Source organism: Apium graveolens, chromosome 10, assembly GCF_009905375.1.
Source record: "Apium graveolens cultivar Ventura chromosome 10, ASM990537v1, whole genome shotgun sequence".
NCBI lineage: Eukaryota > Viridiplantae > Streptophyta > Magnoliopsida > Apiales > Apiaceae > Apium > Apium graveolens.
Genome location: NC_133656.1, coordinates 19,766,688 through 19,782,619, shown reverse-complemented (window position 1 = coordinate 19,782,619; position 15,932 = coordinate 19,766,688). Strand labels below are relative to the sequence as shown.

The following is a 15,932-nucleotide window of genomic DNA, read 5'->3' as shown; positions in this document are numbered from 1 at the left end:
TTTAAGTCCTGAGACCAGAGCTACATCTTTAATTATGACATTCCCAAGATTGATATTGCCATATCCCAATGTTTTTCCAATGTTGCCATCTCCATAGGAAACACTTGGGCCAACTTTCTCCACAAAGTCTGATAGCAGGGCCTTATTTCCAGTCATATGTCCTGAACATCCACTGTCCAGAACTAGAATATTTTTCCTGTTGCCCTGCAATCACAAAGACCACTAATTATTAGTTTTAAGGACCCAGACTTGCTTGGATCCTTTGGTCTTATTAAGTTTGTTAACATTTGCAGCGGATTTAGCATCAGAGTTTATGTTAACATTTTTCTTTTCAGAACTTACATTATCAGACTTTGAATCAGAATTTACACTAGAAGGAACATTGGAAACTTTCTTCAAAGAAGGTTTTATTTGATAATAATCATAGTACAAACTATGATATTCCTTACAAGTATAAATGGAATGCCATAAACTACCACAATGAAAACAAGGATTTTGTGGTTTGTATCTAACAGACTGACTCTTAACTCCTGATTTTGAAAGTAAGGAGTTAATATTCTTATTCTTCCTGCAAAAAGAAGCCAAATGATTAGAACTTCCACAGTTATGACATGTTTTCCTAGGAGCATCAGGAACAGGTTTATAATCATTACTTTTATTCACACCTTCCTTTCCATTCCTATTTTTCCTAGGTGATTTTACCTTATTTGCATTCTTAACATCTTTCAGCTTATGTTTAAGCTGCTTCTTTGTCATTAAACCTATGTTTACTTCAGCTGTCTTTTCCTGTTTTAGTTTGTCAGAAGTTAATTCCTCTTTAACTTCTGATTTCTCATTTTCAGACTTTACAGTTACAAGCTTAACATGTTTTAACTTTGGCTTTTGCTTAACAACATGCTTAATTTCTTCAGTTCCTTTATCATTCTTAACCTCTCCATAACCTAAGCCCTCTTTCCAGTTTCCACTACTTAGCAAATTTTGAGTTGTTTTGCCAGAATTAGTCCAAGTCCTGATAATTTCTCTTTCCTTTTCTAACTCAGTTTTTAGAGATTCATTCATTTTTAGCACTTCATCCCTAACATAGAAAGCATCATCTCTATCCTTCTGAGTTTGATGAAACATGACTAACTCTTTTTCTAAGAAATCATTTCTTTTCTTAAAAGCAAGATTTTCAGAAGTTAATCTTTCACATGTTAAAGTTTGATCTCTATAACTAACAAACATGGTTTTAAGATATCTTCTCAACTCATTAATATCATCAGTATGAAAAGCATAAGTAGTCTGAGGTACCTTTGTTTTAGCAGCTTCAGAACTGCTCTCAGCACTTTCTTTATCAGCATTTGCCATCAATGCATAGTTCTCCTCACTTTCAGAGTCTGAGGTGTTTGTCCATCTTTTCTGCTTTGTGACAAGAGCCTTGCCTTTGTCACCCTTTACCTTCTTGCAATCAGGAGATATGTGGCCTTTCTCACCACAGTTATAGAATTTAACATTGGTATAATCTCCTCTGTCAGACTTTCCTCCTCTGCCTTCAGGTCTTCTGAAATTCTTCTTATCAGAACTTATGCCTTTCCTGGAAAACTTCTTTCCCTTCCTGAACTTCCTGTATGCAATCTTTGTGATTCCTTTCACCATAAGAGCACACAACTTCATCATCTCCTCATCAACATCAGTCTCAGGCAAGCTTTTAGAATCTGAGTCATCATCACTTTCAGAACTTGATGACTCGGTATCATACTTTATGAAAAGAGCTTTACCCTTGTCTTTCCTTGAGGAAGCTGCTTTGGGGGATTCTTCTTCAGCCTTAAGAGCAACTGTCCTTGACTTTCCTCCTTTCCTCTTGCTTCTTTGTTCCATCTCAAGTTCATGAGTCTTGAGCATTCCATAGATTTCATCAAGAGTTGTTTCATCAAGATTGTAGTTGTCTCTTATTATTGTTGCCTTCAAATCCCAATATTTAGGAAGAGCTAACAGGAATTTAAGGTTTGAATCTTCAAGATCATACTCTTTATCAATCAATGACAAATCATTCAAAAGTTTGACAAATCTATCATATAGATCATTCAATGACTCATTAGTCTTTAAGTCAAAGTGTTCATACTCTTGAGTGAGTATTGTCTTCATGTTCTTCTTAATTGTGTCAGTTCCCTGACATCTTGTTTCCAGAGCATCCCATATCTCCTTAGCAGTCTTGCACTTGATTACCCTGTTTGACATTACATTATCAATGGCACTATGCAGTAAGTGTCGTACCTTAGCATCCTTAGCAATTGGTGTTATATCTTCAGCAGTATAATCACTCTTTTCCTTTGGTACAGTCTTTGCTGCTTCACCTGCAACTGTAACAGCAAGCTTGGTTGGTTTGTGAGGCCCTTCCTTGATTCTATCAAGGTATTCTGGATCTGTTGCTTCCAGGAACATGGTCATTCTCACCTTCCATATGAGATATTCAGATGGTCTCAGTATGGGAACTCTGATGGTCTCATACCAACTCTGAATTTGCGTCTTTGGTGGTTCCTCAGTTTTGGTAGGCTTAGTTGGAGTTTATGTGTCAGACATGATTGTGTTTGGATCTTTAACTGTATGTGTGTTAACAGATAGGCTCTGATACCACTTGTTAGGTCACACGCACTGTAGAGGGGGTGAATACAGTGTATAATACAATCAAATCGAACTTTAATATCTTAAGTAACAGAAAACAAACTTTATTGAAACAATAAACTCTGTTACAGTATGGAACTGTTACCTCTCAGTGATGAACAAATATCACGAGAGCTGCTAGGGTTACAATTAATAATCTTCTCGAATATGATAACACTTTTAGTGTAAACCCTATGTCTGTGTTTATATACTACACAGTTACAAGATAATCGCTAATTGATATGGAATATAATTCTGCTTCCTAAAATATATCAATCAGATATCTTTTCTTCCAAGTATTCCATTCTTCACGGAACTCCTTCTTCATGCATATCTCTTCTTATGTTTATCTTAATCTTCTTTCCTTTAATCAGCTACTGTCCTTATCTGATCGTCCTTCAGCACTTAAGTTCTGATATCTAACTTCTGATGATTATCTCCTGATAATATAAGTACTGATATCCTTAAGTACTGACTTCCAGTATAAGTACTGATCAACGGTTAAGTACTGATTTGTCCTGTTAAGTAAGATCTGAAATCTAAACATAAATTATATTAGCCATGACATTATCAAATATATCTAAAATAAACTCATTCTTTTCATTTGCTACCACAGTAATTCCACCTTTCTTTGGCACACATTGAACCGGGCTTACCCATGAACTGTCAGAGATAGGATAGATGATCCCTACATCTAGCCACTTCAGAATTTCTTTCTTCACTACTTCCTTCATGATAGGATTAAGTCTTCTTTGCTGCTCGACTGTAGGCTTGCTACCTTCCTCTAGCAGAATTTTATGCATACAATAAGAAGAGTTGATCCCCTTGATATCTGCTATAGTCCATCCAATTGCCGACTTGAACTCTCTCATAATCCTCAAAAACTTTTCCTCATCACTACCTGAAAGGTCAAATGCAATAATAACAGGCAGAGTAGATGCATCACCTAAAAACGCATACCTCAAATGCTCAGGTAAAGGCTTAAGCTCAAAAGATGGAGCTTCCTCAATAGAAGGCTTGAGGCGCTTAGGAGCTTTTCTCAATCTGGAAGCCTTCCCTTTTAGAATTGTAGTAGAAACAGGATTCTGAAATTCGGCATCGGCGCACCCGCGCCGCGCGGGCGCGCTGCATTTCTGGAACCCCGGCGCGGGCGCGCGCTATCACAGCGCGGGCGCGCCGTCCTTTTGGGAAAAACTCAGATTTCTTCTTAAATCTTGCTGCTTCGAGCCGACTTTCCACGATCTTTAATTTCAACACCACCTGGACACCAAATTAGCACCAAAACAATGCTAATTCACCTGATTACCTAAATAGTGCCTGAAATGCAAAAACACTAGAAAACACATTAAAACACTTAACAACTTGAGTACAGATACACCAATTCAAAGCTTATTAAAGCATAATAAAGTGTCATAAATACCACTCAACAGCGTGAAGCACACAACAACACAATGGACTATCACACACCTTAGTAGTTGTATACTACGCATGTGTGTGATACCATATAAAGCCTATACCTCCTTTAATTATTTCCAATGTGGGACAAAAAATACACTCTCTTTTTTCAAACTTTTTCAAGCTAACTTCATGTCACATTCTATATGGATTTCATTAAGAAAAATTCTTAATACCATATATGAAAGTTTAAGTTCACATATCATGAAACAACTTCCAATCATTAGATTTTAGGATTATGATCAAGAACATAATAAAATTATGATCTAAAATCCAATTTTCTAACACAACTTGCTCAAAAGATTATCAGAATAAGAACCATAATCTTACATACTTGTTAATACACTCCATTCGTGTATGATATGTGCAGATATATACTACTTTATAACAAAATAAGAACGAGAAATGGAAATAAAATGACTGATTTAACAATATATATATATATATATATATATTAGTAGGCCTATAATAAATACACAAAAATTTCTGTAAAATCAGGAAAAAAACATGATAACGCTTCCACAAAAGCGAGAACACCATATAATAGTAAATAACCAACACTAACAATAGTAAAGTCATATAACATCAAAGAAAAGAAAAGGAAAAAAAAGGAGTCCACGTATATATTCTAAAAAGAAGTGGGGTATTTTCAATCCTCCATATTAATAACATAAAAATAAATTATGATATGGAACCTAGCTAGTTTGTAATTATGGAATAAAAAGGGACACATTCAGACTCATTATTTTGGGACATTTTATTTTTATTTTCGAAAAAATAAGTATGTTCTAAATTTTTTTTGGAATAAACAACAATAAAATCAGAATCTAAAATGATAATGTAGTATTAAAATGACTTTTTTATGAAGCCGCTAAAAATGTGGAGGACAGTGAGCGGTGGGAGGCCGTTTGCGTACGTCAATGGTCCCACCTTCCCTTCCACGTCATAATGTGTCTCCAGTGGCACGCGTACCTGGCGAAAACAACGCGGCCATCACTCTGTGAATGAAGAATCTAGATTCCCCACAACTCATCAAACACAGAGAATCTTTCTTTCTGTCGACACAATCATATTAATCATCCCCAAATTTATTTTATTTTAATTTTACCGATATATATACGAATTCTCTCTCTCTCTCTCTCTCGCTAGGGTTTTGGTAACCGCTCCGATCTCAATTCTCCGATATCCCCCCGTATGTTGTTCTTTTCTTGTATTTAAATTATTCATTTTACTTTACTTTTTAAAAGCTCGATTAATTAATTTAATTTCAGTTTAAACTGTATATTTATATGGTCGGCATAAAATATGAAAACTCATGTATGATGATATTGCTTCTAACTCATTATTTTTAGTGTTTGTTTAGTGTTCAAGAAACTATTTTTTCATCAATTGTTTAATTTTGTAAAAAATAAAAATCTAGTTATTTTACACTGAAGAACAGATCTGTAGTTTTTCAACTATTACAACGTTTTATGTAAGCTCATTAGTATGATTGTTTGGTTTCCGATAACCTAATTCCGAGTTGTGTTACTTCTCGTATTCATATTATGATATACGTAGTTAGGATCTTTATACTAGTTATTACTTAGGACCACATTTAACATTCTATTAGCTTTTTCTTCTTCATGCTCAACACTTTTAATCTGTAATCTATCGAATTTTAGTCTCAAGTTTTTAATTACAGTTTTTCAGCTTTCAAATTTACGCAGGTGCGAGCAGTGTCTTTGATCTGATTCGTTAAGTTAAAACTTAGTTCCAGATTTTTTGTAATATTAAACATTGAGAACTGCGGGATTTGAAAGTTGTATGGATAATATGCGTATGACGTTCTTTATGTAAATTTGGTTAAGAAATCAAAACAGCAGCTTTCACAACAGCGCAAAAAGTTGTTACACGAGGATTATTGTGCATATAAAGCTTGAACGGGGTTATTAGAGGGATATTTAGGTTGGGGTTTTTATCGAGTACATCTGTTCTTTGTGAATGCGGGGAACTTTTTCCTTTTTTTTTTAATGAATGGACGACGATCGAGAACCTGGATTTCCATCTCATATGCTGGAATCACGTCTTTTCTATGTTTCTTGCTTTATTGCTGGACTTGTTGGAGTCCTCACTATAGCCTACACCGCATTCCAATGGAGGAGAAATATCAACCTAAGTTGGATGAAAGCCATAGCCAGGTCAAAGAAGAACCCGAAGACAAGGAGCAAGGTACCTGTAGCTCCTCATGCTTGGATATTGGAATCTATCTCCCGTGGGAAAAGCTTAAAATGCTGTGTATGTTTGAAGTCTATGTCTGCCTCTCAAGCTCTTGGGCCAGCGGCTTCAGACAGTTTTATTCATTACTGTAGCATATGTGGTGCAGCATCTCACCTTAGTTGTTCTTCCAAGTCTCATAAAGATTGCAAACGTGTGTCCATGACTGGATATGAGCATGTGATGCACCAGTGGGCTGTCCGGTGGACGGAAGTTGCAGATCAGACTGATGAGACTTCTTTCTGCAGTTACTGCGAAGAGCCCTGCAGTGGTTCTTTCCTTGGAGGATCTCCTATATGGTGTTGCCTATGGTGTCAGCGGTTGGTACATGTCGACTGTCATGGTAGCATCTTAAACGAAACAGGCAATATATGTGATATGGGCCCCTTCAAAAGGTTGATTTTATCACCCCTATATGTCAGGGAAGTGAGTAGGGGTTTACAGGGGGGGATATTAAGTTCAATCACTCAGGGGGCGAATGAAATTGCATCAACTGTTCGAGCTAGTATTAGGAGTCAAAGTAAGAAGTATAAGCATGGAAATGAAGTCTCTGCTGACACAGGGAATAGTGGCAGCATTGGCAACTCATCAACGGAAAGTACATGTGACAGCAATCAGAACGTAAATGGTTCTCATGGAACAGAGGAATACGGTAATGGTACTGTTAGCGTGGAGGGTGTGGATCAAAATCAAGACGTTAGTGTTGTGAAAAAATTAGAATCAAAACCAAGTTTTAAGAGAAGTTCTTCAACTAATGAAAAAAATGAGTTCCACTTAGCTGGATTAAAACACCGATATGAGTTAAGTGATTTACCCTCAGATGCGAGACCTTTATTGGTCTTCATCAACAAGAAGAGCGGGGCCCAGCGAGGAGATTCACTTAGGCTACGTTTAAATCTACTTTTGAATCCTATTCAGGTCAGTTAGCTCATATGCAATACGCTGTCCCTTTCCATCTTTGTTTGAAGTGAATGTGCGATACTTAAAACTGTTGCATATTTTTATCTCCTATTTTTTCTTGTGATGGAGACTTCTCTTCTGTGGCTCTAGCTAAATTAGATATTCGAACGTGATTTCTCATGTCTAATATTGATAACCATAGTACATGGACATTGTAAGTAATTCCCTAGAAGCCAGTTAATATGCAAACTTGATATACACCATTTGTTTATTTCAGTACTATGATAGTTGTTAATGTAAGGATATGTGGATATTGGTGTTTTGTGTGTGTCTAAAAATCACAAGACCATATATTCATATCTTTATCTATATATATAATCTGGGAGGATATCTAAAGCGGGTAAGTGAAGCATGATTTATTCAAGGTTCAAGTTTAAGTATAAAATCAATCTAGAAACTCTAGGCTTGTAAATCTGAGATGATTTTTGGCTAGATTCGAAAATACAATAAAACTAATTCCCTTGTTCTGCAAAGTTCACCTACCTTTTTTGACTTAAGTTGCCCGAGATTAATACACAGGTTTTCGAGTTGAGTTCAACGCAAGGGCCTGAAGCTGGACTATTTTTCTTTAGGAGAGTGCCCCATTTCAGGATTCTTGTATGTGGAGGAGATGGCACTGTTGGATGGGTTTTAGATGCCATAGATAAGCAAAACTTTGTGTCTCCTCCTCCAGTAGCTATTCTTCCTGCCGGAACAGGAAATGACTTGGCTCGAGTTTTATCTTGGGGAGGAGGTTTAGGTTCAGTGGAGAGACAGGGTGGGCTGTGCACAGTGTTACACCATATAGAACATGCTGCAGTAACAATTCTAGATCGATGGAAAGTTTCAATTAATCAACAAGGGAAACAGCTTCAATCTCCAAAGTTTATGAACAATTATCTTGGTAAGTTGATGAAATTATTCTTAGTTACCTATTAAGTGTTGATGAGGATTTTTTTGTGATTGATCAAAATATTGTACAGAGATGGACTTTGGCAAAAGTTTGTTTGTTTTTGTTGTTTTTTTCTCAATCTGAATTTGCCTTGCAATTTGGATTACACAAATGTCTTCAGAATCATGTCTAGCTTTTGTATGTCTATTTTGACTAATTAGCTTATGCAAACTTTTGTTCTTGGCAACTATGGAAAATCATGACTATATCTTTTCCTGTATTAATACAGGGGTTGGATGCGATGCAAAGGTTGCTCTGGAAATCCACAATCTTAGAGAGGAGAATCCAGAGAAATTTTATAATCAGGTTATAAAGTCATCTGCATGTCCATATGTGTCCATCCATAAACAGCCATTTCACTCCCATTTCATCTTTTCAAGGATGATGCAATTTAGAGGCTTGGCAATTAAATGATATTCATGGTTGTATTCTACACAGTAGAGAGAGTACTTGTAGCACCTCATTTTTTCGTCCCCCGCTTTCTAACGAAGTATATCTTGCTTCCATGGTAAATTATGTGGATGTTTGCTTTAAATTTGCTTTAGGAACATCATTTGTTGTATCATTGTTTGTGCATCGACTTATAGCTTGTACTCTCTGCAGTCTGTATTAATTTTCTGTTATTCACTGTCCCCTCCTTTCTTGTCCCTCTAATTATCTTGTTCATATTAAGAAACCTCCTTTCTTGTCCCTCTAATTATCTTGTTCATATTAAGAAAAGACCAAATAGGGAAAAAGACCATAATATTAGCAGTTTCTATATTACGTCATAAAATTAACTAATGCTATAACTGTTAGTATCTAGGTCATCTTTCATCAGTAATTTATTCTGATTCTAGAATTATTGTGTATCAAGGATTTTCCATCAGCTGTCGATATAGGGTGATTTATTTAAATTGTAAAATTTATTGGGAATCCAGCACCTGAAGTTTATGAAAATTGCAGTTTATGAATAAAGTTCTTTATGCAAGAGAAGGCGCCAAGAGTATTATGGATAGGACGTTTGCAGATTATCCTTGGCAAGTTCGAGTAGAAGTGGATGGTGTGGAGGTAGAGGTTCCCGAAGTAAGTGTAGTTGCTGTTTTATTTTTCAGTATGATAAATTAAATATTTATATATAGGTTTTTAAAAGCGGCTTTGCATTTTTCTCAGTCTCTATTTGCATGTACTTTTTTAAGCTTCTGACTTGGTGACGTGGAGCAAGGAATTAAAATATTAATTTGTGTTTATCTTATGTTATTATTTAGGAATTGATTTAGTCATTTTTATAAAGTTGAAAATATATTATATATAATTATATCACTAAGAATATTCTGGATTATGGTAGAGAAAAATAAAGGATTTTTACCCCCTTCTTTGTTATGATTTTACTTGGTGGTTATGTTTTAGGGATTTATTTATAGATAAGGAGATGTGATATTTTGTTACTAGGAAACTTGTGAGTGAATTTCTCTAGTAATTGCTCTAGAGATTATTGCTCTAGAGATTGTACTTTATTATGTGATAGTGATTAAATTATATTTTTTTTTTTGCTAGTTGATAACACACGCACACGCCAGGGATCGAACTCCTGACCTTCCGCAAGGGGGTACAAGAGCTCAACCACTGCACCAACACTCCGTTGGCATAAAATAATATTTGTTTGTACTAGAATATGTTCGAGTAATTTCAATTAAATATCTTAAAAATTTTAGGTTATCTGCAATTTGGAGTTTGCAAAGTCATATGTACATCTTAGCCTAGCTGATACCCTTGAGGCCTCAAGTATTTAAATTTTTTATGTGACCTTGACTATCTAAAAAGTGATACCTTTTAGTTTTTTCTGGTGTGCAGTATTTATTACTGTTGATTAGTCTGATTGCTAATGTATATTTCAACCACGTTCTTTGGGGCTGGCTAAAGAGCTAGAAATTATAATTGTGATATTAACTATTAAGTTTATTGTGTATATTTTTTTTTAAAATGTGTTTCCTTCCAAACTCTGCAGGATGCAGAAGGTGTTCTTGTTGCCAATATTGGAAGCTATATGGGTGGAGTAGATTTATGGCAAAATGAGGATGAAACATATGATAATTTTGATCCTCAATCAATGCATGATAAGATTCTGGAGGTCGTTAGCATATCAGGAACTTGGCATCTTGGAAAGCTTCAGGTAAGGGTCACTTTCCAAACTTTTCTGAGAACATATGGCTCTTTAAAATTAAGATGCCTCCTGTGTTGTTCAAATTATGACTTTATGTTTTAGGCCTTGACTTTGCTCTACATGTGGAAGACCATGCGAACGGCTATACCTGAATATGCAAGTCTTAATAGAAATTGGGCAACTTTTAATTGTATGGTCAGTAATACATGCAGCAGAATACTGTGGGTACTTGAGGCCTTAAGGATTTAAATAAAAACCAAAACTCTAGAAGACTAATTGAGCTCTACGAGCTATAGCAATGTCACACAAACATGACATTCTAATTAATAGTAGTTAAATTAGACATAGAAATTGAATATTTGCAGACCAAGGACCTTATATTGCTATTAAATTTACTTGGGCTTACTTTAGATGAATGTTATTTAGGGTTTTTTGATGCTGATTTAAGTGATACAGGTAGGGCTATCTCGGGCACGAAGACTAGCACAAGGGCAATCAATAAAAATTCAGCTTTTTGCTGTATTGCCTGTTCAAATTGATGGAGAGCCGTGGTTGCAGTCACCATGTACATTGACCATATCTCATCATGGACAGGTTACTTCTTTTTCTTTTTAGAACTCTTGCTTTTAAGGCAGATTACGCTTCCTACTGGGTTAAACAGAAGTCTCGACTCTTGTAGTTTTCATAAAGGGTAATAGTTTGAAGTACTTTTACTAGTTCTATGTAGGGAATGGTCTTTATTGAAAATTACTCCTGTTCCACCAAAGGAGTGTCATCTCAATACTTCAAGAGGAAACAGAATTAAGGTTTAGACCATATTGTTAAATAAATCACTTTAAATAGGGAATAAATATGAAAAAAATGAATTGTAACAGTTTTTCTTAGGGGTCCATTGTTCCAAAATAGGCCACAATGAAGTCTTTCTCAAGGTGTTGGCCTACATACCAATGTGAACTTAAACTTGCTCCCCAAAGCTTATAGTTTATTTCACCTGTGAAATCTAATGAAGCATATTGATGGGCTGTGAGCCTGTGATAAACTCTCCTGTTAGCACTATGGTGATTACTGCGCTTTTTGTTATCAATCTACTGTTCTGTTTGCCGCCTTTCTCTTTTTAATCACGAAAATTTTATCATTATAAATATGAGCCTTCTTCCACCTCTTAAAATGTTCTCCCCCACCCTCAACAAAGATCTCATTACTTAACCGAAGCAAACTGCGGATTTTCTAGTCATATCACGACCAAAATCTTATAATATGCCTTTGCTGAGAATTTCAACTCGGGATTTTCTAGGCATGGTGTTAGGAAACATAATAAATAGGATAATTATTAAATCAGTTACAAATCTGAATAATTAGTGTGTGAATCAGTTATGGATTTCAAAGGGAGGATTTGGTGGGAATAATAATATTTTAGCTTTAATTTAGGGATTGTGAGTAGAGGTTGAGGTTATAAATAGGGAAGCCATTTATATGTTTGGGGAAGGAAGAAATAAGATTGACTTATGTGTGTTTGTGGAGAGTGGGTGGTCTCTCGAATACCACCTAGTTGTGTGTGTTTATCAATAAAAGAATTCGTTTCTTTATATATATATATATACAAATATAAGGACTGGACAGGTTCTAACAGTGGTATCAGAGCACCTCTGTTCTTGGGGCAACGACAAGTGCAAAACAAGTTGAAAATCGAATCGACGACTTCCGGGGAATTTTTTTTTATAAAGATGCAAGCAAAATTTTTGAAGTTGGATATTGAAAAGTTTCAAAATGACATTTCTTTCCTCAAAGAAGGTATGGTTGCCATACTTACAAAAATGGACAACTATAGTCACAAGACTACTGGACCATCTCCGCCTGCTCGTGAAGATTCGCAAGACTTGGAACAGGCCAAGAAGTCGGTCCACGAAATTGAGGAGAATCTGAATGGAATACAAGCGAATGACAGAGAGCTTAAATCAGATTTTCAAAAAATTGATTTTGGAAAATTTCAAGAAGATGAAAGGGCTCGTCAGCAACCACCAATATTGGAGGTTTTAGGGCAGACTCCGTTAAATTCTAATAGTGACAACAACAAAGAACAAGAGACTTGTTTGTTTGATGTCTCATCGCCTCCAAACTCATCTATGGACTCTTTATCACAAATACTTGAAATAGTCATATTCGAAGGCTTAAAACTTGAAGGTGGGTCGTTGAAGGCTGAAAGTTATTTTGACAATTATTTTGAATTAGTAAACCTCTCAATGCCAACTAAGAAGGTCTGGTCGGCTGTAGTATACTCTGTAGTATACTCGAGAAATGATCTTTTGTTCTTGGACTATTGCGGGGAATGTCAGCGGCCTTCTTGTCACTGGGAGGAATTTAGAAAATTATTGGCGGAGAGCCAGGGGTTCTCGATTAGAAAGAAAAGGAAAAAGAAAGAATGAAACTATTTTCTCATTTGAACCTTGAGGACAAGGTTCAAGTTTGGGCGGCCGGTAATGTTAGGAAACATAATAAATAGGATAATTATTAAATCAGTTACAAATCTGAATAATTAGTGTGTGAATCAGTTATGGATTTCAAAGGGAGGATTTGGTGGGAATAATAATATTTTAGCTTTAATTTAGGGATTGTGAGTAGAGGTTGAGGTTATAAATAGGGAAGCCATTTATATGTTTGGGGAAGGAAGAAATAAGATTGACTTATGTGTGTTTGTGGAGAGTGGGTGGTCTCTCGAATATCACCTAGTTGTGTGTGTTTATCAATAAAAGAATTCGTTTCTTTATATATATATATATACAAATATAAGGACTGGACAGGTGCTAACACATGGATGTCATTCAAGCCTTCTTGTGATACATGGTACTATGTATTGACATCATGTTAGGTGATTAGGATGTAAGAATTTTTCTCGCTTTGCAGAACTTCGTAGGGCAAAGAACTTGTAATAACGACTGGGTTCCTTGGTTTGTGGTATCTTATGAAATTTATTTACAGGCTTTCATGTTGAAGAGAGCAGCAGAAGAACCTCTTGGTCATGCTGCTGCAATTATTGCTGATGTGCTGGAGAATGCTGAAACAAATCACGTTATAACTGCAGCACAGAAGCGGGCTCTTCTTCAAGAGATGGCGCTGAAGTTATCGTAAATGTTCACCCTCTCCGTCTCTTTATTAGCTTAATTTAGTTGCACTACTTGCTCCAAGGAACAGTGTGTACAGTTTGTCGACAGCATTTCCCATCTTTATAGGCGAAATGTGTTTGTACTACAAATATGATCAAGAAATATCACTGTGATGCCCGTTTTTGAGTAAAAAGTTTCCACAAAATCGTCGTGGTAAGAATATGTATTGTTATTGTTGATTTTGTTTATATATGTGAATTTTTGTCATAGAAGTGCTTCTATAATGTTTATCCTTCAGGTGGTGGTAACTGTACCTCTGGAAGAATATGATGGGGTTTTTTTGTTGCGAAGAATTTGATATTTCCGGATTTTGAGTAGTGCATGTTTTGCAAAATCATACAGACACATGATCGATCTAATTTGCAAAATTTTATAGTTATATGGAGTCTGATAATTTTTGTGAATTGTAATATGTTATAGAATTGACGGTAGTCTCCATTATGACTTGAAAAGTTGTCTTTCTTCTTTAGTCACTGTTTAATCTTTTAATTGAATGAATTTAGATGGTAATGCGATGAAATATACAACATGGAATAAAATATCTGATGTATTGTTTGTAAAAAATTATTGAATCACAACTGGCAACATGGTGTCAAGTCTACTGACATCACATGTGTGTTTAACAGGAATTGTGTATTTGTCTTATTATTCTTCCCTTCGACTTTATTAGATCTTCCACCACCGTCAATGTTATTTGGAGGCACTTGGCACAGCGAGTGGGTGGTGTTTTTTTAGGCACACGTCTCCCCCGGCACTGTGAAATGTCGTATGTGAAGAAGTATGAGTAGATTGCTTTACAGGGTGCAGCTTCTCAGATGATCATCGTCTCATGTTGTTGTCAGTACTCGGTCGGTCGATAAAAGTGGCGCTGTTCCTCATGTTTTAAATCTTTCCCGGCACCGTTAGTCCATTACCCCACGGCTAATAGGTGATTCCATACAATTTTTTTTTTATAATTGGTCGGCCTATGCAAACAATAAATTAGGTGGATTATCTGGATGTCAAGATAATTATGAGTTTAGCTGTTTTTGTTTGACAAGGGCATTTTTGTAAATATACTTCTTTACATTTTAGGCATCAAAATCATTCAAAGGGGTTGTTAATTTTGTTAAAAATTGTATAAAGGATATATTTCAGATGCAGTGAAAGGATTATGTATAATAACAAACTTTCTCAAATCTCCCTCTCTTTCTCTGGTCTCTTTCCACATTTCTATATCTCTCTCTTTATTTATCAGTTCTTGGTTATTAGTTTGTTCTTATATGTGATAAATTACAATAGTAACAAGTATTAGTTGATTGTGTTGATTAGTAAAAGTATTTTGTATTAATGATATCTGAGCAATCAGTTCCGGTGACTTTTCGGTGTTAGTTGAGATTTCAGTGAGAAATTTTGGCGCCACAAATAAGGAATTAAGACATTAACGGTTAATATGAACAATCACATCAGAGAACATCTAAAGGTTGTTGAAAAATGAAATGAAGATCAAGAGATACATTATGATGGCAAGGTCGATGAGTTAATCAAGATGATTCGTGATCTAAAAGAGACGTCTACAAGCCGTTCGACAGAAGTTCCGAGAGACGGTAGTGATAACAATGGATCACAGTTTCATAAAATTGATGGCAACATTCTCAATGGAGGTAATTCTAATTCTCGAGCTTTAGGTATTACGCCCAAGTTGGAATTTCCTAAATTTGATGGATCTAATGGGCGTCATTGGATTAAAAAGCATGTCAAATACTTTACACTTTGTAAGATTCCGGAAGACCGGAAGGTTGATTTAGCTTCTTTGTATATGTATAATAAGTCTGAAGTATGGGTTTCTTGTTACTTGTCAATTAAAAGGCAAGTCCAATGGAGTGATTTTGTGATAGATGTAAGTGCAAGATTCAAGGATGAATTAGGATCTAAATGGGAAAATTTTAATAGGTTACAACAGAATGATACTATTGAGAACTAGATTGATGAGTTTGATAATCTGAGATCTTTGATGGAGCAACATAATCACATATTTCCTGACACTTATTTCTTGGAGAGCTTTATTGGGGGACTAAACTGTTAGGTCCTTAATACAACTGTAGAGGGAGGGGGGGTGAATACAGTTTATGCAGATAAATCGATTTAAACACTCAACAGGATAAACAATTTTGTATTGGATAATAAAAACTGGTTACAAACTAATCTCTCAAAGGATGAACATATATCCTTGAGAGCTGTTAGGTTACACAAAAGACATATCAATACGCGACACATAAAGTGTTAACCTAATATGTGCTTATATACTGCACAGCTATACAATCAAATAAGAAATTCTATTCTATTACAATAAGGAATCATAATACATATCCTTAATTTGATTGCTACTAGAAGTAAAGTCCTTCAT

At 35.5% G+C, this 15,932-nt stretch overlaps 1 protein-coding gene across 5 annotated transcripts; it reads left to right on the top strand.

Moving 5' to 3' along the window:
* Positions 1-4,980: 4,980 nt before the first annotated feature.
* LOC141690170 (diacylglycerol kinase 1-like) lies at positions 4,981-14,715 on the top strand. 5 transcript variants are annotated; one of them, XR_012562675.1, is made up of 9 exons: positions 4,981-5,287; positions 5,788-7,269; positions 7,831-8,194; positions 8,472-8,548; positions 9,188-9,307; positions 10,230-10,394; positions 10,842-10,979; positions 13,362-13,699; positions 14,217-14,715. XR_012562675.1 is itself a non-coding variant. In XM_074494835.1 (8 exons), the coding sequence occupies exons 2-8, from the start codon at positions 6,112-6,114 to the stop codon at positions 13,509-13,511; spliced, it is 2,172 nt and encodes a 723-aa protein (XP_074350936.1). In that variant the 5' UTR covers positions 4,981-5,287; positions 5,805-6,111; the 3' UTR covers positions 13,512-14,015. The 5 variants fall into 5 exon arrangements, 2 of the variants coding, with proteins under 2 accessions (XP_074350936.1, XP_074350935.1); XR_012562674.1 differs by having other exon boundaries at positions 14,173-14,715; XR_012562673.1 differs by lacking the exon at positions 14,217-14,715 and adding an exon at positions 13,785-14,015.
* Positions 14,716-15,932: the final 1,217 nt, after the last annotated feature.